Source organism: Topomyia yanbarensis, chromosome 3 (genome assembly GCF_030247195.1).
Source record: "Topomyia yanbarensis strain Yona2022 chromosome 3, ASM3024719v1, whole genome shotgun sequence".
NCBI lineage: Eukaryota > Metazoa > Arthropoda > Insecta > Diptera > Culicidae > Topomyia > Topomyia yanbarensis.
Genome location: NC_080672.1, coordinates 23504065 through 23528670, shown reverse-complemented (window position 1 = coordinate 23528670; position 24606 = coordinate 23504065). Strand labels below are relative to the sequence as shown.

Here is a 24606-nt window from a genome sequence, read left to right as displayed (position 1 = left end):
CGTGACGAGTGAACATGCAATGCAAGCAGTACAGTTAATCCTTAAAAAGAAATGCATTCAAAAAAAATCGAAATTTTTCAAATGCAACCCTTTTATATTTTTACTGCTACTTAAGGATCTCGACAATATGGAAAAAATAATTACCTTATGTTTGATGACATTATTTTTTGTTGTGATTTTTCTTGGTCAAGTCTCCCCGCAGTGGGGAAACTTGACCAAAAATAACGATCACAGAAAAACTTTTGTCTTTTCAAAAATAAAAATAAAAATTCTGCAAAAAAACATGAAGACGCACAATAACTTTGCACATTATATCTCAATGACTTTTGAGGGATTGAAGGCATTTTTAGAGATTTATGCAGTTTTAGCTGAAAACCTGGTCAAGTCTTCCCATGTTTTCCTACTCCCGATCTGTGAGAAGTTGAGAAGACACTTCAGCATAGCAAAGAAAGATGTTATCATGCCACAAACTCAAAACTATTCGCAAAGAAATGTGCGGTTGAACATAATTATTAGTATCTAATGCTCTACCTTTCCCGCAAATTGGTACGCATAGCCTTACAACTATGCGTTCGACGACCGAAAGGAACGTCAACAGGTGAAACTATCCTGTGACATGACAAATGAACCGTCTCGAACCAGTAGAAGCGACAGATACTAATGCACATAATTGCTTTCATTATTAATCAAGATTGGTAACAATCAATTAAGTCGGAAAAGCCACGTCACCCGAAGCAACAGCGTTCCAGTGCATTGACTGGAATGACATTAAATATTAATCCATTTTTGATGATACCCCGTCTGTCAGGGTTCTGCTTTTTGCATACCAATTTTCTCCGACAGAGGACCGACGTTTATTACTCCAATTTCACCTGTTGAATTTCGATCCGTTCAACAACAATGTATACGAGTTACTGGTGGTATTGCGATTAACAGTTCTTGATATATTAGGTAAAAAGGGGAATTTGTGTGACAGGCGGTCGTGAAACACGATACCAGTACTGAATTGAAAAGTGCCAATTTACCAATGACTATTGTTACTTATCTCGAGACTATAGTTTTACAATAACGACAATTTCCTTACGAACTTAAAAATAACTGCTACAATGTACTTCTCCCTTTCATCTTCTTATCTAAAGTAGTAAACTGATTAACAACTGCTGTATTTTTCAATTATTTCATTTGAATACTACGTCTTGATATCACAACAACTGGAACTAGACCTTCATCATGCTATTGTTTACATACTTCCCCCCATTATTCAGGACATTTTTATTGTTTATTTCGACGAACATGTATTCGAAAATATTTTTCGCCATTCAAGATCCTCAATCTGGTGGAGTTCTTTCTTTCTCTAGAAATATATAATTCGTAGAAATATGTAAAGCATAATGTTCTGTACTGTATTACCTCTACATAAAGTATACATTCGATGAAGGACTTCAGTTCGAGTTCTACACTAGATGACCAGTCAAAAAACAGTTTGACACTAATTTATAAAAATTCTAAATTTATTTTGCGATGTGGACTGAACCAAACAGAAATATTCGGTACGTACATGTTGTTTGACAAGCATCGAAACTGCTGTGAACATCAGTTTATATTTCCAGTTGGTATCACTCAAAACAAATCGTCGGGAGCGCTAATGCAACTGTTTTTCGCTCTCGAACGATGACCGAAAACCTCTCAATTGATTCGTTAGTGTTCAACCAACATCATACTGGTGCAATACAATATCGAACCCCACTGCTGCACGTTATTGGTTACACTGTGTATAAATAGCTTGAATAACACATACCAACATCTCCATGCTGTCCCACTTATGGTCGCTGCTGCAATGATCAGCAGTTTATACAGCTCATACGAACAGCTAATAATCATGCGTCGTTATGGCCTGGGGTGAAAATTGGCGTTTTAAGGAGTAGATGTTTGTCGGTTCTAGTCCTGTTGTTACCCGTTAGTCGTTTTTTCCCAAGACATATATACAAACGGGATATTAATAATAGTGGGAAAACGGCTCAAAGCAAAATGCTACAATGACGATGCTGAAAGGTTTACGGGGAAAGCCAGCGAAATCATCACACTTATCATGATGTAAGGAATGAATGTAAGGTGTACGAGAAAGCTTCGTAAACAGTAAATTGATACGAAATTAAATAACAAAATGTCTTTGTATTGGAGTGTATTTATTTTCGAGACTGTCGCGCTCACCTCAAACTATGCGCGAAAAAAGAATTGCAACAGAACATATGAGCGCGCTGTTTTGGGTGCATTATTGTAGCAATGTAAATATTAACTGATTCCCATGTTTAAAGTTAGCACAATATTTTGAGCACCCTTAAATAAGACCTAAAATAATATCATCAGCGTACTATAAACATAAACAATTGAAGGAGAAACAACGCTTTTAATTCTGTGTGCCAACTTCATGTAATCCCTAAAGCACAATTATCCTGCCTCAAACAGCCAAACAATGTACCAGGGTTCGTTCAATAGCCATATGAGCCCACCTCCGCACCAAAAAGCCTCCTCTTCCCACCACATGCTAGAACTTTCCCACGTATGGGACCTACCCAGAGCTCTGTGTAGGACAACTGACGTGGTGCTTTGCCAGAGGCGTTTAGCCGTCTGCCTCATTGGGGGTAACAGCGAGCCATCAGTCAACGCAGGTACGACTACAGAAGACGTTCTGATGTGATTGTTCCAATACAGAACACAGGTCCAGGTTTTGGCTGGCGTGCGCGCGCGTTTATGATTGGACTCACGGTGGCACGGCACACCACCCTGCCTGCTGTGGTGAGCTAGTTATCAGTACGGTGCAAGCGATCGGGTGTCGTTCAGCACTGGTAACGAGCGGGTCGCGTGCTGCGGTTTTTTGCGTGAGTTGCGTTATTTGAACTGGTAAAAGCTCGGTTAACATTTGATTTGAACTTGATTAGATAGGAAGTAGGTGTAATATTTTTAAATAGCCTAACCTATGATATAATATCAATCAGTGAGTGGTGTTTCTAAAGGGATTATCCTGGAATGGTTGCAAATCGAAGACTTTAGTTCTGCAGTACTAAACAAGGATCTGGGTGAAACCGGTTCTTCCTACGCCATACGGGAGAGGTTGATGAAAGCAGGTACATCCTAATTCATGAACTACATAGGACAACATCCATGCAATCAGTGCAGAATTATTGAAGGTTCAACCGTCCAACCTTTTTTTTTTGTTCTTGCTGGAAGACAATGCTAAACTCCACTAGCAAATAACACAGCTGTGCTAAATGCTGTGCATGCAGGGCGCGATTGTCTTTTAGGACATTATATTCTGTGAAATTCGATATTTAACATCGAAAAGGGGAACTGTAAAACTCCTTGACATAGATTATATTGCAATTTTTATTTTGTGAATTGAATAATATTGAATTTTGTTTTTTGAGCGTTTAGCATCAAGTGTTGACTTTTCAATATTATTGTTCACATTTCTATCGAGTTTGGGAGAATCCGTGCTTTTTTCTGGAATTTATCACTTTGAATTGAGATAACAATGCAAAAATAGCGCCGATTTATCATATTATTGACAACGTTAATATTTTTTTATTTAGTTTGTTTATTTGATAAGGCACGGTACCATTACATTTTGAAGGTGCCAATTTTCACAATTTGCATTTTAAATTTCTTAATACTAGAGGATTACAGCATGATTTTTTTAAACTGCATTTAAAAAGTAAAAAGCAATTTCTATACTATCTTAACTAAGAATAAAGCTCAATACAGGTATACCTTGATTTAACATACTCACGATTTAACATATTTCAATTTAACGTAATTTTTACCTTGATTTAACATACATGCAAAAAAAAATTTAATGTCAATTTTACTAAAACCAAATGTTAAGAATCAATATCAATTTTATTCTATGATCCACTTCCAATGCTTAAAGAAACATAATTTATTTTCGTTTTTTCGCTAGATTATGTTTAAGATTCTGAGATACAAAAACATTCTTATTTTGATACCGCACAGCAAAATGAATACCCGAATTTGTGGTTCTAGTTATTTCCTAATAATAGTTTTATGGGTTTTCACGTGTAAGCTAAAAATAGATAACAGGAAAGATATGGTTGATGGAAGGTATAGGGCGGAAACGAGATATTGGCGGACGGTCAGTCCCAATGCCTATTAGTGGGACTGTAGCGGTTATTACGAAACTGTTGGAAATTTGTAATGAAGTCATGACAGTTCCTCGATGTTAACGCACTTAACTAGAGCTTGAAAGAACGTAAGCTCGATTCCTGCCAAAGATAATATCTTTTCTCAGGCTGTATTGAACAGGTGAATTTCTCAGTGCATGTGGACATTTTTTAATAAAAAAACTTGATTACTCCTCTTGCAAAAAAAAAAATGCAGTAGACGATAATGATGGAAGATACAAGTCTTCCTTCAATGTACGACTCCTGGTAAGCTCACGGTGTTTATTTATCAATATCGGTGCCGGTCATTACTTAATGTAAACAGAGGAAGCACACAAAAGCAATGTTAGTCCGACACTGATTGTGATTATATTCTTTATATATTACTGCGTATTCTGTATATCTGTATATATTACTCTCAACAACTGCAACGGGTAGAGAATGGTCGTTAGTAGAGATTGGGATTCGAATAAACTGTACTGGCATTTGCGTACGATTTAAGATGATCGAAGACTCTGGATACTTGGCCCCTAGGAGTACCATAATAAATGTTCACGTTTAAATAGAAATCTAGGAGATAGATCCAATAAATAAAAAAGGAGATAGATCCAAAAAAAATGAAAAGAAGATTTCCGTCTTTCCAGTGGATCAATTCTTGGTTTTAGACATCACATGCTACGCGGCTACTTTGGAGATCGATAATAGTGACATCAACATTCTAGTTAACTCCACCTCCTCGTCGTACATAAGGATTAAACAATCTTTTTTAAAATATTTTTGTATTGTAATTAAAATGTCTTATACATTCTGATGAGCTCGACTTTTAAACTGAGGTATTGTATCTGTCGTGTACAAAATGATTTAATCCAACTTTTTCCTTAAGGAGAACTATAGCGCTAAAATGGCTCGATTTGGTTTTTTTTTCTGCAAGTAGAACTCCTGCTTACAAAACTTCGTGACTAGTCGTTTGCTCGTGAACTCAAGTAGTGTTCTCTTTTTGAACTCTGCGATTATCTGACGGACAGGTTGGTCTACCAAGATAAAGATGAGACAAAATAGAAACACAAATTTTCTTACTTACTAAAGTTAGGCATTGTGCTCTTCATGCACACAATGGTTAATCCAACTTTGTTGACTATTCTTATTAGTTATCCTGAATTCTGAGAAAATTTTGCGACGAACTTTATGAAATGAATATCTGTTAGAATTGGCGAATACTTGGCAAGGTTAAGATAAATATGTTGTTTATATTCAGAAGAGCAATCTAATTGTTTAATTGTGAATATGTGGTTTCTATGTCACTGTTAGGTGGATACAATCAGTAATATCCTCGTAAATATTTCGTGTGAAGAATAAAAAAAATTCTATTCGAAAACAAATATTTCTTTTGTGTTTAGATTTTACATAAAATTCGATTTAAAGTACATGATTGAATCGGAAAATGTATGTTAAATTGAGGTATACCTGGTGAATTACATAAATAAGACGAGGGAGGTTAATTAAATATAATACTATAGATACATATTAGTTTTAATTTTTGAGAGAGTGAGCATGTGATCGAGATTTAATGGAAGGTAAAAAGGAGAAACGGATTCAAATTCCCTTTTTTAAACACAGGCCTATTAGCTTGGAGAGCCATTTTCATGAGGATTTGATTTCAGCATCGTAGTAACAATATCAGATACAGGGGGAGAGAGAGAGAGAGAGAGAGGGTGGACAACAATGACTGAGAAGAGAAGAATCAAGCTTGCGGTTTATGGCAGATCGTCAACGGTTTGGACAGTCTTGTAATGCCAAGAGAGCACCAAATTGAGTCAGGTCGTTTCCACTTCAATTTTGGTTTATGCAAGCACGGTGGTGATAATGAAGACAATCACGTAACAACGCTGTGATGCGAATCGGCGCCACAAAAGCTGTACTGGAAAAGAGAGGGTCTAGATTCTAATTATGATTGATTTCAGGAAGAGATAAATGAGGGGAATATAGAGGAAATCGCGGCCTGCGATAACATCTCGAACTGGGACGTTGAGTGCTCTTGCTCGGGCCCGAAGGGCGGAATTATAATCGGTACATGCCCAAACAACGTGTTCGATATCGTGATAGCCGTCGCCACAAGTGCAGACATCATTATCCACGAGACCAATAGGCCGGAGGTGTGCATCCAGCGTGTAATGGTTTGATAGGAGTTCGAACCTCTTACAGTAGTCGACTTTTCAGAACTTCTTATAAAAATGTTTGAAACCACTTGTGGACGTATGTGATTCGGTATCCCACAAATCTCGTCTATCATGGAATCATTGAAAACTTTTAAGTGATTCTTATGCTGAAAGATCTCAGCCCGATTTTTACATTAAAATATAGTTAAAACGAGTTTTACGAATCATATTCTGTCCTCCGACTTTTATTTTCGGTCTTCAATCGTGTGAGTCTCCAGTAGATTAGATAGATGTTATAGATGATTTGAAGGGAAGTTTTTCGCAATAATTTCAATAGATGCACTTAAAAGAAAGTTGGTAAACATATCTCACTTTTAGGGAGCTTAATCGCACGATTTTGACTAAAAAACCACTGTGCAGTGTTGTAACCCCTTAATAAGCAAGTATGAAAAACTTCTAACGGAATGCAATTGTCGTTAATGGTCAATAAGTATCATTTGCTGGCATTTAGACGATTTCAAGTAGTTTGATTGCATGTTACATGTGTAAGAAGTACTTCATTAGTCTGTTTTCAATATTGCTAGTGGTTTGTTTTTCCCCTACTCATGTGTACCGAAATAACATCGATCAATTTCGCTTCTACGTAATTTCTTTCCTTATTTCTGTAATCGGCTTGTTATTTTTATGTTAAAGCTATATCTTAACTTAGAACCATGCTAACACTCACTAGTACAGTAAATTGCTTATTCTATGATATACACTTGTTGAGGCAATCGTGGTTTCCGGCGAACTTAGTTTTAAGGTTCACACAAGCAACAGACGGAAGCACCACCGACCCGAACCGACAATTATGAGCGGAAAATGAAGCAACAACGCGGTAGTAACACTTTGGGATACTTTATTATACGATAAAAAGCTTTCTAATTCCGATCTTGTTCACTCAACGGTTTGACTGCTATCGCCTATTTAACCTACGTTACTTTTAATTCAAAAATTTTCTTGCACGTTATTTTTTGGCAAGTGAACTGACAGCATTCTGTCTAATCTTAAGAACTGTCAACACTCACGATCTCTCTCATTCCAAACGTACAAACGAGGCCTTCGCGATAACACAAACCTGATCACAAACGCGAACGCCCGCGATCTCGCCAACACTCAAACACCCCGTTAATTAAGTTAACGTTTTAGCACATATAAATTTACTAACGCGGTCTCAAGCATCAACCCACCGCTCATGAATCGATCACGTCTGGAAGTCTCACCCTCGATCCTAACAGCCCAAATTCATGCCTTCAGTTGAACCAATTGAAAAAAACTAGACAACACGTTCCATGGCGACATGACCGGGAACTCTAGTGAAATTGGAGAACTCACTCTCTTCTAGCATCTTAACCATACACTTAAAATTAAGCATATTCACGGTCCGCGCATGATCATTCAAGAACACACGAACCAGCGAATGGCTCCACGGTTATAAAAATAATATATGCGCGCGAAGTTACATACACGCTAGCACACGCGACAAAAACGTCAAATTCGAGCCTTTCGCGATCATCCACGCACACGCACGACTTGAACGGTTTAGCATTTATAAATTCACAAACGTGGTCTAAGGAGTGAACCTCCAAATGCCCGTGTTCGCGCGATCATGAATTAGACGCTCATATTTATTAAACAACACGACAAAAAAATCAAATCACGGGAAGTCACATGCGCCAGACAGCCACGTTAACATACAAATGCTTGAGCCCTTCACAATCATCCACGAAACCTAAACGTGCGATATCGCAAACATCATCCCGGTGACAACGTGCAGGCTTGTTATTTGCTCACACAATGTGAGCACACAAAGAGCGAAATACACTGATGAAAAATGGATCAGCACAAAATCACCGCTATGTGCAGAACGACCGCACAAAGAGAAACTTGAAAACGAAAAAGAGCAAGATCTGTGCATCGCACAAAGAGTCACCTTGAATGGTTGCTTTCTCTGCTTCCGTGCGTGTGGGACCAAGATTCACACTAAAGAGCCTCTTTATTTCTACTCTTTGAGATGTGCAGGCATGTATTAGAATGCACACATGGAAGCAACACGCACCGGAGTGAAGAGTTTTATTGTGAAAGAGAAGAGCGATGGTTCGCATGAAAAGTTTTTATTCTTCTCATTATTTGCTCTGAGGGCATTACATCCCTGACAAGGTGAACGTCTCAACACTTATAAATTTTCAAACGCGGTCTCAAGTGTGAAGCTACAAACACACGCGCTCGTGCGATCATAAAGCGAGAACTTACGGAAGTCTATCATCGGTACCAGTAGTCTAGATTCATGCCTTCGATTGGACCAATTAAAAAATAAAGCTCTCATATCCACTAGCCAACACGTTCCATGGCGACATGACCAGGAACTCTATTGGTATGGGGTAAAACTTACTCCCTATCAGAACCTGAACCGTTCGCTGAAAACTAAATATCAGAATGACGGTCCGCGTGACCATCTAACCACACGCGCGAATGTGTGAATGGCCAAATGGTTATTTACGCAGTCACATATACGCGAGCACATGCAACAAACACGTTAACATACGAACGCTCAAACCTTTCGCGATCATCCACGCACCCGCGATTGCGCAAACTTTATAACACCCCTGTAACGTTTTAGTTGCGAAGTTACAAACACTGTCTCAAAGCTCATATCCACTAGACAACACGTTCCATGGCGAAAAGACCGGGAACTCTAGCGATATGGAAGAACCTACTTTCCTCTAGCATCTGAACCGTACACCGAAAATTAGGTATCGGATTCACAGTCCGTGCGCGATCATCCAAGAACACACGCGAATATGCGAAAGCACACACAGTCATAAAATAGAATTTATACACCCGAAGCTAGATACAGGTTAGTACAGGCGACATACAAACACACGCGATCGAATACGTTAAAGTACAAACGCCCGAGACCTTCGCGATCGCGAAGCCCCTTCGCGATCGCGAAGCCCCTTCGCCTGCACAAATCTGAACCGTACAATGAATATCACATTCAGAATCACGCTTTAGTGCGTGACACTTCCCGTCTCATCTGCAATTGTAGTGAGTGATTCTGACGGGGAGCCCTTCCGAGACCCTACAGCTGTAGTGGGGCAACTCCCTAAAAAATATTTTTTCAAGTTAAAAATCAAAAATTCGGAATTTTGCTTCTAGTAAGGAATGTAATAAATTTTCATCTAGCAGTAATGTACTAATAAAAACTGTATCTTTGACAAGACAGTTTATCAAAATATAGGCAATCGAAACAAATTCTAAAATTAGTCCTTCTTTAGTTTCTAAAAAATCTAAAAAAATCTCATCAAGTTCATTGCCAGCAGTTAAAAAAGAACTTAGAATTTTTTCTTTGTTTTTCAAGATGCTTCAATTTGGAATATTTTGTAAGAAATGCTATCCCAATTGCATCATACCCAAGATATTGAAATTTTATTTGAATTTTCTAATAATTTTTTATCGAAATAATATTTGTTTGAATCATCGGTCCTGATCAAAAGCGGGCCCCATTCTCGGCGGCTCTGCGTCGACTTTGGGGCAAACCCCGCACTAACTGGCTGATGCACGTGCGACTGGCGTTTAAAGAGACTGAAGACCAATGGTTTTTTTTTTGATCTAATGATTTATTTGAAACGGCTCAATGCGTTAGCACAACTGAGCCGTGGGTCTTTTAATTTTTTTTTACAATAAGTAAAAATAAGTCTCCCAGATCTTGTTGACGCAGTTTGCTACTGCGTGTTGAGATCCTTTTCCTTGGTGGTGAAGTCGCTTGGGGGTCATTCAGTCTGCCTTCTCTCGTGTTGTCGTTCCCGTCCATGTCATCATCGGTACTGCTTTCTTGCTGTTCACGATCAGAGGTTCTTATTTGTTTCTTGTTCTTACGGGTAGCTGTTGTAAATCCGTCTTCATCGGTATTTTCTTTTTTGTTGGCGATGCTAGTTGTTGGTTTGGGAGCGGTTGTTGTGGTCGATGTACCTGCAATATTGGTTAATTGGATCGTTGTTTTTGGTTTATCTGAAGGTGTCGGTGGCTGCTTGTTAGAGTTGGCTGTAGTAGATGAGTTTTGACTAGATGCTTCGGCGCATGTTTTTCCGTAGTGGGCTGTATGGTTACAGAATTGGCGTATTGGGGTCTGCCTGGGATATGTGATAAGTGTTGTTTGCTTATAGGTCACCCCATCCTTCGGTGATTTGCATTCGATAGTCATGTAAGAAGGTATTGGTTTAGTCACTCGCATCCTCACAATACGAACGCCGTTGGAAATACCGGTGAAAAGTGTCTCCAGGTGTCATTTGTAATAGATTCTTCTTCTCCATATTGCGACATGATTCGTTTGTTGTAATCTTCCCTATTGCGTGGGGCCAAATCATGGATACGCACGTCCACCATGTCGTTTTCCATATGCACGAGGATCTTGATTCTGGTGTTATTAAATTCGACCTCGTTTTGCATGTTGTTCTTTGCAATGAAGTTTTCGGTCTGTGCTAAGCTTCTAAACGTGATCAAAACACAGTTTTTTTTACGTAATGTAGCTGAATGTACATAACTTCAGCGAGATTAAGCTCCATTTTCACTTTAACTAATTGTTCCACTTCCTGAACTGTAGGTCTAACACGAGTTTTATTAAAATCGATCGAAATCGTGTTATCCAGTAGCATTGGCACTTTTGTTTCATTTGGCAAACTCATTTCACTCCGCAGCCGGGGGCAACGATACAATTTGTTTAAGGACTGATATAGAACAAAAGCTGGCTTGATTCACTGGTGCCTATAGCCTGCTATAGCGTAGCGATTTTTTTTTGCCTCTGCTTTGTGCGAGGTCAGAAGATAGACTGTAGACCCAGGGTTGTCTGGCCACGATGATAATGATGATGACTGGTATAAAGCATCGTCTCTGTTAATACCGTAGCAATGATTTGTCATTTTCGTAAAGGTTAAAGGGAATTTACCTTAAACGATGTCCACCTGTTTCCAATACAATCTTTCGGAAGATAGTAAAAATTAATGAATTTTAATTAATAGCCTACAATGTATTCTACTTCACTTCAGGTTTGTCTCTGACATTACTCGCCCATCGTTTTTAGAAACTGTAGCAAAACACTTTAACCAACCAATTCCAAAATAAGAACTGGTTCTTTGCGTTCGGATTTTGATTGAAATGCCCTTCAACATTTCTTACGAAACGTACAAATTATGTTTTCTCAAATTTTGTCATTCAGTATGATGGCATTCGAGCAATCGGTATGACCAAATGGTTTTCAACCAATTAAACGTACTAAGTTATATTTTTTTTAAATATAGCCCAGCTGACCATCGCAATTTGTCCAGGTGTTTGTTCTCGGAGCTAAATAAACATTGGATATGAAAAAGTTAACAAAGTTGTATATTTCACAAGAACAAAAAACACACATAATTCGCTCGGCCAAAGATCATTGCTTTGCGGACCATAAAAGCATAAAAACACATTTACGTTACGATACTTTCTTACGGCCTCCACAAGCCTCGTGCAACGCAGCAGAGAGATATAGTATAACAATTAAGCTTCAACTGTTCCTCTATTTGTATACCATAAATCAGATCCGAATTATCTCGTGCTCCTGTATCCCGGGAGAACAGCAAAAAAGTAACGACGAGAACTACGGCTATCTTATCATCATCATATTTTCATTAGTTATCTCAGACAGGCGGATGGATGCGTGAACGAGTGTATGTGCTGCTTTTGTGTACTCATCGATTTACTGTCAATCCCTTCTTTTGGGTGCTGGCTTTCGTCGGGGAGTTTCTTATCACTGGCCGTCTAGATTGGGGATATGTTTGCATAAATTTTGCTGCGATAAGCCCAGCCCTAAGTTTATAAAGCGCCCCAAGTCGCGAGGCAAACGATCACTAGCTTGATTGGCGCGTACCCAGCAGGATGGTGCTGCTTTGGATTGTCATTAGAATAGGTCTTGCGAGCAATTTGTTACTGTATACAGTCGACAAATAATTATTATTATGTTACAATTTCAGATTTCAATTACAAAATGCGTAAGGAGTTTGAACAATCGCTGGACGTCTGTCGATTGGAGCTGAATAGCCTTCGACACTACAAACGACCCAAAAGGATAGACGATGATGTTGAGGAGTATATTGACATAACTGGGGACTACCCATCAGAACCGGAGTCAATCGACCGGTTTCAGCCGAAAAATCTTTCCTACCTCAAGCAACCGCCTTCGAAGATATACTATGATTCCATAGAAAAGGAATCCAGCGATGGAGGATTTTTCGATCGGGATGATTTGGATGACGAGGACGAAAAAAATGATCTGGTCATCGATTGCAAACTCAACGGCGATGTTGGTGAGAAGAAGACTGACAACGGAATCTCTCATGACAGCAAGGGCAGGCTTTCAACCCTGACCGAATCAGACATCGTATTAAATTTTACCTTGGTTGATACGGAGCTGGTTTACAATGCACCGACAATCGTACAAAAACTGCCCTATGCTAGTGAAACTAACATAAAGCCGCCGGTGACATTTGAGATAGTACCAACGAGCATACCGAGCAACACGCAGGACATTAGATTACATCCAGTTCAGCGAAGGAAGAATTCTTTGCCATATAGCACTGTCAATCGTGCAGGTCAAACACGGGTACCAACGGTAGATCATCACTCGCTCACAAATGTGCCATCAACCGAACCCATCGGAAGTAGACTTAGGTAAGTTATGTGCCAGAAATTACCTAATCATACCATAACCAGAAGTCGAATCCACTCGGTTTAAGACTTTGTGTTGTGAGTTTTTCAAGATACAAACATTGGTCGATCCGTTCCATGTGAGTTGTGGTATATTTGTGTTTTGTGAGTGTTCTGAAACTATCAAAAGATGCTGAAGAAATATTTCAGAGGTGTCATATCGCTTACTGGTACTATGCTTCCAATTATCTGAAAAGTAAAGTGTATTTAAAGCCAATTAATCATTTATGCTAAAGCTAGAGAATAGTTTGCTTCCCGATACTACATCCCATTTCATTATAATTTTTCGTAAAAGAAAAATCCAGACTATTTTCTCCAAGTAGGAATTTCAGAATACAACCCTAATTATACTACTTTCCTTTATTGTTCCAGGCCATCTGCATTCTCACCTCCAGTGAAATCTCAACTCCAACCGCAAACTCAAACCGTTCCCTTGAAGCCTACCATCGGACCTACACATCCAGCATATTACAAGAGTCTAAAGTACACCTCACTCAAAGCACCACAGCAACGCAAATCTGTAACGATGCCCCAACAACACTCATCATTCCCATCGATCGGGCATTATGCAAAGCTTCCGAGCGACTGGAGAAAACCGAGACAGAACGGTCGAGTTCGAGACGCTTTGGAAAATAACAAATCAAGTGGAACATCAAGCTGCCTCCCGCCACAGTTCGGCTTCGGTTCGTCTATGTTAAGCAATCTGTACGATGCCAGCCAACCTTTGGACTTTTCGAAAGATTCCCCACTGAGTCAGTATGAAGCAATGCTGAAACGATCCCCGCAGGATCAGCATCTGTACGGTTACTCCATTCTACGTTCATTGCCTATTCCAGAACCGCCGAAGCCACCGTCTTCGGCACTTCGACCCAAACTGGTTTCGATAAGGCACCATCCGACCATCTCCAAAATTCACCGTCCTCACCGGTTGCGTGATATTCTAAAAACCAAACCGAACATCCCAATAAAGCCACCACCGAGCCAGATGGTTAGCGAATCGTTTCGAGTGCATGTTCGACAGGAAATCAACGCATTCTTCAACCGGCGCCAGAATGAAATATGTTCCGCCCTTAGACTGTTCACCACCGAGAGTATAGACATATCTGAACTGTTTCGACGATTAGATCACTTTCAAATCCGTGTCAGTCGGGATTATATGGGTATCGCTTGGACCATGATACAAAGGTACGGCTACCGGTTTCAGTCGGAAGTGCCTCCTGTTAAGCTGGACTATAGATGGCCGGAACGTCCTCAAGAGATTGTTGAATATTTCATGAAGGTGCGAGGCACCCTACGGCCTCATGCGTCAGAGGAAACCTTAAACATCTATCGGATGGTTGTTGGGGGACTTTTGGAGCAGTTTCGCGACTCGATCGAATATTTTCTGTCCAGAAATCTGCAAAGATAGTAGTGATACAATGTAGGTTGTAAATCGCAGTATCTAGGGTGCCATAATAGTGCAGTAGATGAAATCCAACTGTGTTCGATGAAAAACCGAACGGTGCTCGAATTCAGAATTTGTGTGCCTCATTATTAGGAGGTAGCATTCTATGTTATAAGCTATACAAAGATTTAGTTTGTTTCTCATCTAATAGCTTTTACCAGTGCAATGCTAGATGTGATATAGTGCGTAAGTATAAGTTCTTTTACATGTGAATGTATTAGCAGTCAAGCAAATGAGTTTAATTTAAACTTTTCGAATACTTTTCTAAATTTTCTACAAAATATATTTTTGGTAACTTTGGTTTGGTCTTTCGGTTGTTAAAAGAAATAATGTCCTTTTTAAGGTATATAATCTAGTTGATGTAAAAGCTATGGATTTCGGACCTTCGATTAGCACAACTCGTGTTTGCTTTTGAACAAGAGTTAGCTTTTAAGCTGTAAATATTTTTAATTTATTAGGTGTTAGTTCAATTTCCAATAATTCGATTTACATCTTACATGTCTAGTCCAAAGTCCAACGAGATTAGCTAGAGTTTACAATTTTTATAAGTTTAATAATTTTTGTATAACGTCCTAGCTGTAAGAAATTTTAACCTGTTGTGTTCGTGTGCAAGTAGGTATAATTCATCTGTATAACACTTATCGTATTTAAACTTGTGTGTATTAGCACTCCTGATAAACGATGGTTCATTTTCTACTGCGCGTCGCTCGGGTAACCATTTCGCGACCCGATACTGGTTGGTCATCGTTCGAAACATCCCCCGATCCGTATGGCGTGAAGTCCACTTCCGCTGTACCGCCAACGTCCAGAACCGCTAGCCTCGCTACCGACGTATCCAGTACTTCACCAATGGCCGTTGCGACTTATGCACTAGGCAGTCGGCCGTCACGACCCGGGAACACTCGTAGAAATCGTCCATTCCGAATTCGACTTTCCACCACCACTACTAGATCGCCAACTTGAATTGGTTTGCTGTCAACAAACCAATTAATGCGTTTGGTGATCGTCGGGAGGTATTCCTTATTCCAGTGGCTCCAGAATTGATTCAGCAACTGCTGACACGAGGCCTAATTGCAGTGAGCCACATACTTACCGTCGACTAGCTCCCTAACCGGTTGGTTCACTTCACTGGTGCTTAAAATCAACAGTTCGGTGTGAGAGCTTCTTGTGCCTCCATTGGCGAGTACGTCAGAGGCTTCGAGTTGACAATAGATTCCGCCTCGATGAGCAACGTGTTTAGGGTCTCGTCGTCTGGCCTACGCACGACGGACGGTGATGCCAGCGCGCTTCTAACCGACCGGATAATGCGCTCCCAAGATCCTCCCACATGCGGCGTAGAGGTAGGATTGAAACACCACTGAGTATCTGCGTTAGTGAACGTACCAGCCAGATTGTTGTTTATTCTGCGAAGTTCTTCTTTGAGATCGCGACTAGCAACAAGATTTGTGGGGGGGGGGGGGCTCCTCTCCGTGCGATGAACCATCCAACCACCACTTTACAAGACTCCGTAGTGAGGCTGTACGCCACTCCGACATGCACTGCACGTATGGTCAAGCAGGTGAAAAGCGCTACCCAGCGCTTTACTTCACCGCGACCTTGCATAATCAGTATAGGCCCGAAATAGTCTACGCCGACATAGGTAAAAGAGCGAACGTGTAGTTTTATTCTAGCTCGAGGAAGTGGGACCAATCTGGGAATAGCTGGGGAAGCTTTGTAAACTTTACACCACCTAGCTTGTTTGAAGGTAACTCTCATCTCCGACCAATCAACGATAAGCTTCGTAACGCAATGTTGTTTTGGAAGGATGATAGGAAACTTAAAGCCAAAACACACTTGTTGAGCGTTCGCGATTCTGCTGTCCATCCGCAAGATGCCTTGGTCGTCCAAAAATAGCGAAAATTTTATGATTTTGCTGGTCTTTTCGATTCTCGACTGCTAGATCTCGATTTCTGGCGAGAATAACAATTTCATCTCCAGAGGCCTCGTGTTGAATAAATTTCCAAATTGTTGACTCGGCTCTCTTCAACTCGTTCCGGTTCAACCAGTCTCTCTTAGAAGGAGCTTTACTTTTAGTTCTGCAGCGAAGAATATCCACAAACCTGTGCACGTACGCCGTAGCTCGCAAAAGGCGCTCCCATTTCGAAAATCTTCCAAACTGCACAAGCTATTGCACGACAATATGGTAATGAAGATGAATTGGACGTAGTTCTTCAGCAGTAAAGGGCGAACACGAAATTATTGCGACACATTCAAAACGGCATAACTTTTTTTACCATTGGGTAAAAATCAACCAAATTTTGCACACTTTCTCATTGATGTGTATTGTTTACATGCTGTCAAACTCGAAGTCGTGTTTTTCGATTCAACGAAAATGGAGGTGAACCAACGCGAGTCAAGAGAACAAACTCTTTCCAAACACCTGGAATTTCCTGACCTGTCGCACCGGCAGTTGGGGAAAATGTTGAACATCCACCATTCAACCGTCTCCAGAGTGTTGAAGCGGTTCCAGGAGCGGTTGACGTTGGACCACGGCAAAGGAGCTGGAAGAAAACCGGGACCGGCGAACAAAAAGACGGAGGGAAAGGTGAAGCGGATGATTAAAGCAAATCCCAACGTCTCAAGCCGTGATTTGGCTAAAAAGATCGGCATGTCGCAGAGCTACGTCCAGAATGCAAAGAAGAGATCTGGACTACATACATACAAGGTACAGAACTTCCCAAACCGCGATGAGCGGCAACAATCGACGGCTAAAACTCGGGCACGGAAGTTCTACGAGAAGATGCTGACAAAATATAGCTGCTGTGTGATGGATGACGAAACGTATATAAAAGCCGATTTTAAGCAAATTCCGGGGTTGAAGTTTTTCACCAGCAAGAGCAAGTTCTATGTGGACGACAAAATTAAGAAGAAGAAAATGTCGAAGTTCGCCTCCAAATATCTCATTTGGCAGGCCATCTGCTCTTGCGGACTGAGGAGTGAGCCTTTCGTGACAAAGGACACAGTAAATGGCGAGATCTACAAATCTGTGTGCCTCGAGAAGCGCCTTTTGCCGTTCTTGCTGCAGCACGACGAAGCTCCGCTATTTTGGTCAGATTTGGCATCATGCCACTATTCTAAAAGTGTCCTGGAGTGGTATGAGGCCAATTCTGTCCATTTTGTTCCAAAAGACATGAATCCGCCAAACCGTCCGGAGCTGCGCCCGGTGGAGCAGTACTGGGTAATGATGAAGCGGGAGCTTCGGAAGAGCAAGATGACAGTCAAAGACGAGAAGGACATGTTAAGAAAATGGAAAAAAACTGAGAAACTGGTACCGGATGACACCGTAAAGACTTTGATGGAGGGCATCAAGCGAAAATGCGTTCAATTTTACACTCAAGGCTCCATCGATTAACTTTTCTTTTGATTTTTGAAGTAAATATATGTATAAAACTACCCTAAAATTTTGGTTTGATTTTAAACATTATAAGAAAATTGGCATGACATTTTCGGTGTCGCAATAATTTCGTGTTCGCCCTTTATCCACTGTTTTCACTTTCTGCTGAGGCCAAATATCGGTGTGTTGACGCAGGAGTGTTGGAGCTTAAAACCAGCGACTGTCGCAGATAATATTTGGTCCCTTACCCCACTTCGTTGCCTCGTCTGTCACGTTCAAACGGGATGGGATCCCAACGACATTCATCAACTTGGCTCAGATCAAGAAATTCCGTCACTCTGAAGGCAACGAACTGGCGATATTTTTTTGGGATCCGACCGCAACCAGGAAAGGCAGGTACTAGAGTCGCTCCAGAGTACTTTACGAGTTATCGTCAGTGTATGCTTATCGATAACAGACTTAGACAACCTCGCACCGAGAACAGCCGCTGATAGTTCCAGTCTGCGAATAGATAAGAGCTTTGATGGAGCCACTTTCGTTTTTGCCGATACCAAGGAACAGCGAACTCTCGAACCTTCGACAATGCGAAAATATGCTACTGCTGCAAAGGCTTCCTCGCTGACGTCGGCGAATATGTGCAATTCCAAAGAACGATAGTCATCGGGTCTGTAACCAGGGAAGTACAACGCGGAATTTTCACTTTCTCGAGCTCCTGAAATAATTGAACCCACCGCCTCCATTAGCCAAGCATTTCGTCGAATATTTTTTCATCCCAGCTCAGCCCAGACCGCCATATGTATTGTACGAGTACCTTCCCATGGAAGACGAAAACAACTACTAAGCTAATAGGGTCAAAGATACTCATGACAAACCGTAGGACTTCCCTTTTCGTCGCGATAACTTCATTCAGAAAAATTGCTTGTATGTCTTGTATGGAACACGCCTTGAAAGATGAAAACATCCGCTTCTGGGTTCCAAATCATTCCAAGAACTCGTTCGTACCCTGCCGATTTGTCCACCATCAATTTCAAAGGACGATTGCATGCTCCTCCCCAACCCGTGTTAGAACGCTGTGTGAGTTTGACAGCCAATTACGGATATTGAAACCCGCCTTCGAATGCACCAGCTTAAAGTTCGATGCCAACAGTACTGCTTCCTCCTCAGTATGGACAAGAAATCGTCCACGCAGTGGTGTTTAATGATTGCAGCAGCTGCCTGTGGGTACTGCTGCGCGAATTCCTCTGCATTCCATTTTTTTCGAACTGCGCTGCTGATGGAGCCGAAAGTCGTCGCGTCCATTATGAACACTTCGATAGGCATGGAAGGATCGTCTCTCCATAGAAATAACAGAGCTGATCGATCTTCCGGGCGAATGAGAAGCTGATGGAACATCTCACATATATCGGCGCTTATAGCCACTCCAAACTGGCGAAATGGACATAGCACTGATGGAAGTGGTGAACGTAGGTCTGGACCAGCAAGTAGAGCTGAGTAGAACAAATGCCCTTGGACCTTCGCTGCTGCATCCCACACTAATCGTACCTTGTTCGGTTTCCGTGGGTTCGTGACTACGTTAAGGGGTAGATACCGGGTTCGTTTAGGATCGAAACTGGCCAACTCCTGCAGAGCCGCCTGGTGCGCGTATCCCTTTACTTGATATTCTTTCAACTGGTGTCTGACGTTGCCGTACAACTCGGGCTTCAATGCTAGACTACGTTCGAGGAAGCGGAATCTTTTCTCTGCCATTGGTTTGCTGTTCGGAAAATCCATACAATATCATATTTCCATAGCAAACCCGTTTGGAACTTTCCTGGAGTGGTCCGGAGAGTAGTGCTTTCAAGAATTTCCCGTGCACGTTTATCATCATCGCTTTCAATCACGGTTGATGGCTGTCCCACACTTTCCACTGCGAAAAATTGTTTGACCAAGTCATGAAGTTCTTGGTCGGGTGAATGAGCGCTTCTGTGGAACAGATGGTGAACTGATGGCTCGATTCTAGCGGGCCTAGTTCCGTGAACTGCCTAACCAAGCCTAGTTTTGGCCTGGCTCCTTCTTTGATTTTAAACGGTGCCATCACGAACGAGTTGTCCAAACCTATCAAAATTGTGGGAGCAACGCCTGAGTAACTGTGGATTGGTAAACCTCCAAGATGCGAAAACTGTTCGCACAGTTCACCGTAGTTCAGCGATTGATCAGGAAGATTCGGACTCTTTACTGTGTGCAGCTTTTTCAGAATAAGCCACTTTGCTTTCTCTGTTCCTGCAATTTCCAAATCAATCAACTGGGATTCTTTTTCCACCCGCTCAATACCACTTGTCCACTGTAGGCAAAATGGGTGTACGTCACCAGTCACTCTAAGTTATTCAGCAATCGTCGATTCCACCAGCGTCTTGGCTGAGTCATCATCGAGAAAGGCATACGTTTGGATTGTTTTGCCATTCCCGTGTAAAGACACTGGGATAATCCGGAATAAAGTCGTCTGCTGGAGCTGCCGATGAATCGTAACTGTACTTGTTTTCCTTGGAGTTTCGGTTCATTGGCGTATTTCAGGTTTTTCAGGATGTTTTTGGTTTGTGGTGTCTGTCCTCACATCCGTTCTCCCCACAGAGTGTCGCTTTACAGGGGAATCTTCTGTGAAAAAATAAGCAGCGACGACAAAGACATGGCAATCCTTTATCTTTTGTGTTTTTTTTGGGTTTATTATCCTTGCGTTCGACTCTGTTGAAGTTTTCCACCCTGCAGTGTGGGCGTTAACGTACATTTTCTCCTTTGGCCTTTGCTTTTCCTGCTTGTTGCCACGGTGTCCGTCGGTTTCGTTCGTGAACGTCACCTCACTAGCTGCTGTCACAATTTGATCCATACACTGCGACTATTTACTATACCCGCACCCACATTTTTGCTGTATTTCGAAAGCCAGTATACAAAGAAGATATGAACGGCCCTATTCTGCGCGGCGTGTGACGTGAGACGACTAATCTCACCTCACTCTACGTGACTTTTCTCACCCAATTCTGAAGAGTCACTTCGGGTGACGTGAGACGCCCATTTAACCGCAATGGAGAATCTCACCTCACCCGACTAGACTCTCAGAATCCGGTGAGAAAAGTCACATAAAGTGAGGTGAGTTTAGTCGTCTCACCTCATACGCCGCGCAGAATAAGGCCGGAAAGCTTTTTTTTCAATAGGTCCAATCTGCAAAAGAGAGCCTCTCTTTGTTTACTTTCTCTTCCGCGAATTACTCGGCCACCTTTCTGATTTCCCGTCATCTGTATGCGTAATAAGCTAGTAAAAACCTTGGTCTTTCGAAACATACTGATAAATGTTTAAAAAGTTTTATAGTTTCGTGGTAATAATCGAAAGAGAAAGCGAAAAAAGGGCTCTCATTTGCAGATTGGAGCTAATGAAAAAAGTCTTCATATGTGTAGTTAGGCACATTGACAAGAATACAAGGATGCATGACTCGCTCGCTCATTAATATGGAAAATCCCTTTTGGCATACTTCCCACCAAATTCTTTAATATTTCCATTTCAAAATTCTCCCATGCTTCGGAAACCGCCAGTTTTAGCTCAGCAATATTGTTGTTTTGCTTTTTGTCGGCGTAGATCCGTCGTACGATGATGCCTCAGATATTATCCACTGGATTTAAATCCGGGCTACGAGCTGGCCACCCCAACAGTTTTATGGCTGTTGAACCAGGATTTTGTAACCGAACTAATGTGAATGCTTGCATTATCTTGCTGAAATATAAATTTCTTGTGACGATGCTTTGCTTTAAACGGGACTAAGCAGCTATTCAACACCTCTACATAATCTGACGAGTTCATCTTGCAAGACGCAAACGCCAAATTAACTTTTCCTGTAGCACAAAATCCAAGCCATACCATTTAAAGATCCTCCTGCCAAGTTACGAGTCGAAAAGTACTGTGGTTCCTTCCGTAGATCTCGCCATCTCGCCTGTGAAATCATCGGGACCATCCAAATTAAATTTCTTTTCATCGTCAAAAATCGCCTGTAGATGAAAAACAAATATTAAAATAATTGTTTGTTGGAAATGAAACTTTTGCTTTCATCTGTCTAAAAATAGAAAGAATGAATAGTTTTACCATGTCCCAATGACGTGCCATGTTCATTTTAGCGAATTCCAAATGTTTCTGTTTGTGCATGGGAGTTTGATTCGGTGCCTTGTTAATCTTGGATCTGAATATATTGGGACTAGTGCGCAAAACCTTGGTGGAAGTTGAAGCCAATTTTATGATGCTTCGCTTATCTCTCGTCGACAGCTTTGATTTTTCCGGATTTCGTTTAGTCGTAGCGTATTTCTCTGGTTCCTCTAAATAATTTCGTACCACTTTATCCGATCTACCCAACCTACGCCCGATTTCACGCATTTACTTCGCTAGATGTACAAAATTGAGGTGCGGCTATAGAAAGTGGTCAGTGTGTATAACAGCCTAACGTGGTGACGTTTGTATAGCGACCAGTTGAGCTTGATGGTGGCTGGTAGCTTGTTTACATACACCTGTAGCAGCAGGGTATTCGCCAAAGGAACTTGGAGACCTGCGGCTTGGAAGAGGCTAAAAAAATTTTTGCAAGCCAATCCGAAGCTGATCACCGAACCGAACCGCTTCCAATAGGTTTCCTTTGAGGCAGCGCTGCAACCACATAAAATTTTCCCCCTGCGAATAACTGCACATGTTGGTTGTAGTCTGGTAGCAGCTCATAAACAATGGCCACTCGACTGGATCTCCGGAGAAAGCCGGCAGCTCTCCGGGAACGACTTGTAGTGAGTTGGCATTGGAGACAAACAGGATGACACTGTATGCACGGAGAGAAATATTGATGGGGCTTGACTGCCCATAACAGCATAAGAGTCCCATGTTGAAAAACAGCAAGCCGAGAAAAACGCTGTTCAAGATTGTCCCATCCATTGAGCCAAATGAATGGGACAACCATGTTTTGGTATTTTTTTGATATTTTCTGAACAAACCCGGTAATCTTATTTGTGCAGTGTGATTCAGTGGTGATACAGAATACAATCCAACGGATAACTGATTTTCGACAAAAATCCACATGGGACTCTTATGCGTTTATGGGCAGTTGAGGTGTACTCATATGCGCCGGTACAAATGGCAAAATCTGGTAAGGTAACCCTATTCCTGTGGAATGCGGGGTCGTTTTATTGATTACATCAAATGATCGCGTGGATGGCGGCGAGTCGAACAAAGACAGACTTGTGATAATTATTTGAGCGGTGGTAGTAACGATGGTGTTGGAACATGCTTGACTTACCGAGTTCGTGACCTTCACATTGTTGTTAATTGCCGGAAACTCATAGGCAGAATTGCACACTGACATTCGCTGATTTCGTTGGGCCGGGCGTAGCTGGCTGGGATTGCCCAACCTGTTGGATTGCGTAGGTTGCTTTCGCCAACAACTGTTGCTGCAGAGTGTCCACTCGTTGCTGAATATCAAACAACTGCTTCGTTATGCGGTCCGGCGTACGAGTCAGTGAAATGGAGAAATTAATCACTGTCGGTATGGCGTGATAATCCGGCGAAATAGTGCTAAGACCGCCTCCTGGTCCACTGCCAACGGTTGCACTAGTTGTCACCGCATCACTTTGCAAGCCATAACAATTAGTATGGGATGTTGAACACGAAGTATACACACAACGATGGTTCTTCTGGTAGTCTAAGCCCGATGTAGATTTGAGCAACTCCGACCGCTGTTGATCGACCCGATCCGTTTGATTGGGCCTTGATTGTTCATCAAGCACAGCGATTTCGGTTGAGGTTATCACCGGTAGCACTGGAACTGTCCTGGGAATGGTGCTGGTTCGGGAGTGAGTACCCACGGGAATCTAATATGATTCGGCGCTCACACTCGAGTTTAATTAAGTAATGAAGTTGCTGAAAATACCGAATGCATAACATTGATGGTTATCAAATTATATATCATGTTGTGAGGAAGACCTATCAAAATTAGTTATTTATGATAATTTTTCCTACATTTCCTAACATGTGTTATATCTTCTACAAAGATATTTGTGGTGTTATTGGGCGCATTTTGGGACTGCAGCCCAGTAACCGAACACCCAGTTAAAAAGTGTCCTGTTATCGTCGGACCAAATTTTTGAGTACTTGTTATAAAAAAATTAAGAGTCAAACATTTTAAATAATCATTTTAAAAAGTATCGAAATGTAACAAACAATTTGAACTTAACATCCTCGACGATTTACGAGCTTGTAACTCTTCTCGCTACACGATCCAAAAATTGTTTTACCTATACAGTCAGGTTTTTATACGCGGTATTTTTGCGTGGCATTTTTTACGCGATTTTTACGCGAATTTTGAAATTTACGCGGTTTTTGAAATTCACACGGTTTTCATTTACGCGGATTTTTTAGTGTACGCGGTATCCATTAACGAGGTTCCCATTAACGCAGATTCTTAAATTTACACGGTCTCCATTTACGCCGATTTTGAAATTTACGCGGTTTTCATTTACGCGGCCTGTATCCCCCGCGTAAAAAAACCTGAGTGTATATGTTCTTTCAGTCACCAGTTCACCATTCAAAATGTTGCCCAATACAAGGTCTGACTTGTTCCAATATCAGACTTACTGGGTACACCCTAAGCCTAGAGATTTCTCTATTTTTTTCAAGCCTAAACATGTC

General features: G+C 41.3%; 1 protein-coding gene across 2 annotated transcripts; it reads left to right on the top strand.

Moving 5' to 3' along the window:
- The first annotated feature begins 2989 nt into the window (after nt 1-2989).
- LOC131689149 (uncharacterized) lies at nt 2990-14853 on the top strand. Of its 2 annotated transcripts, none has more exons than XM_058974027.1 (3): nt 2990-3125; nt 12379-13075; nt 13484-14853. In XM_058974027.1, the coding sequence occupies exons 1-3, from the start codon at nt 3116-3118 to the stop codon at nt 14517-14519; spliced, it is 1743 nt and encodes a 580-aa protein (XP_058830010.1). In that variant the 5' UTR covers nt 2990-3115; the 3' UTR covers nt 14520-14853. The 2 variants fall into 2 exon arrangements, with proteins under 2 accessions (XP_058830010.1, XP_058830009.1); XM_058974026.1 differs by lacking the exon at nt 2990-3125 and adding an exon at nt 10970-12314.
- Nucleotides 14854-24606: the final 9753 nt, after the last annotated feature.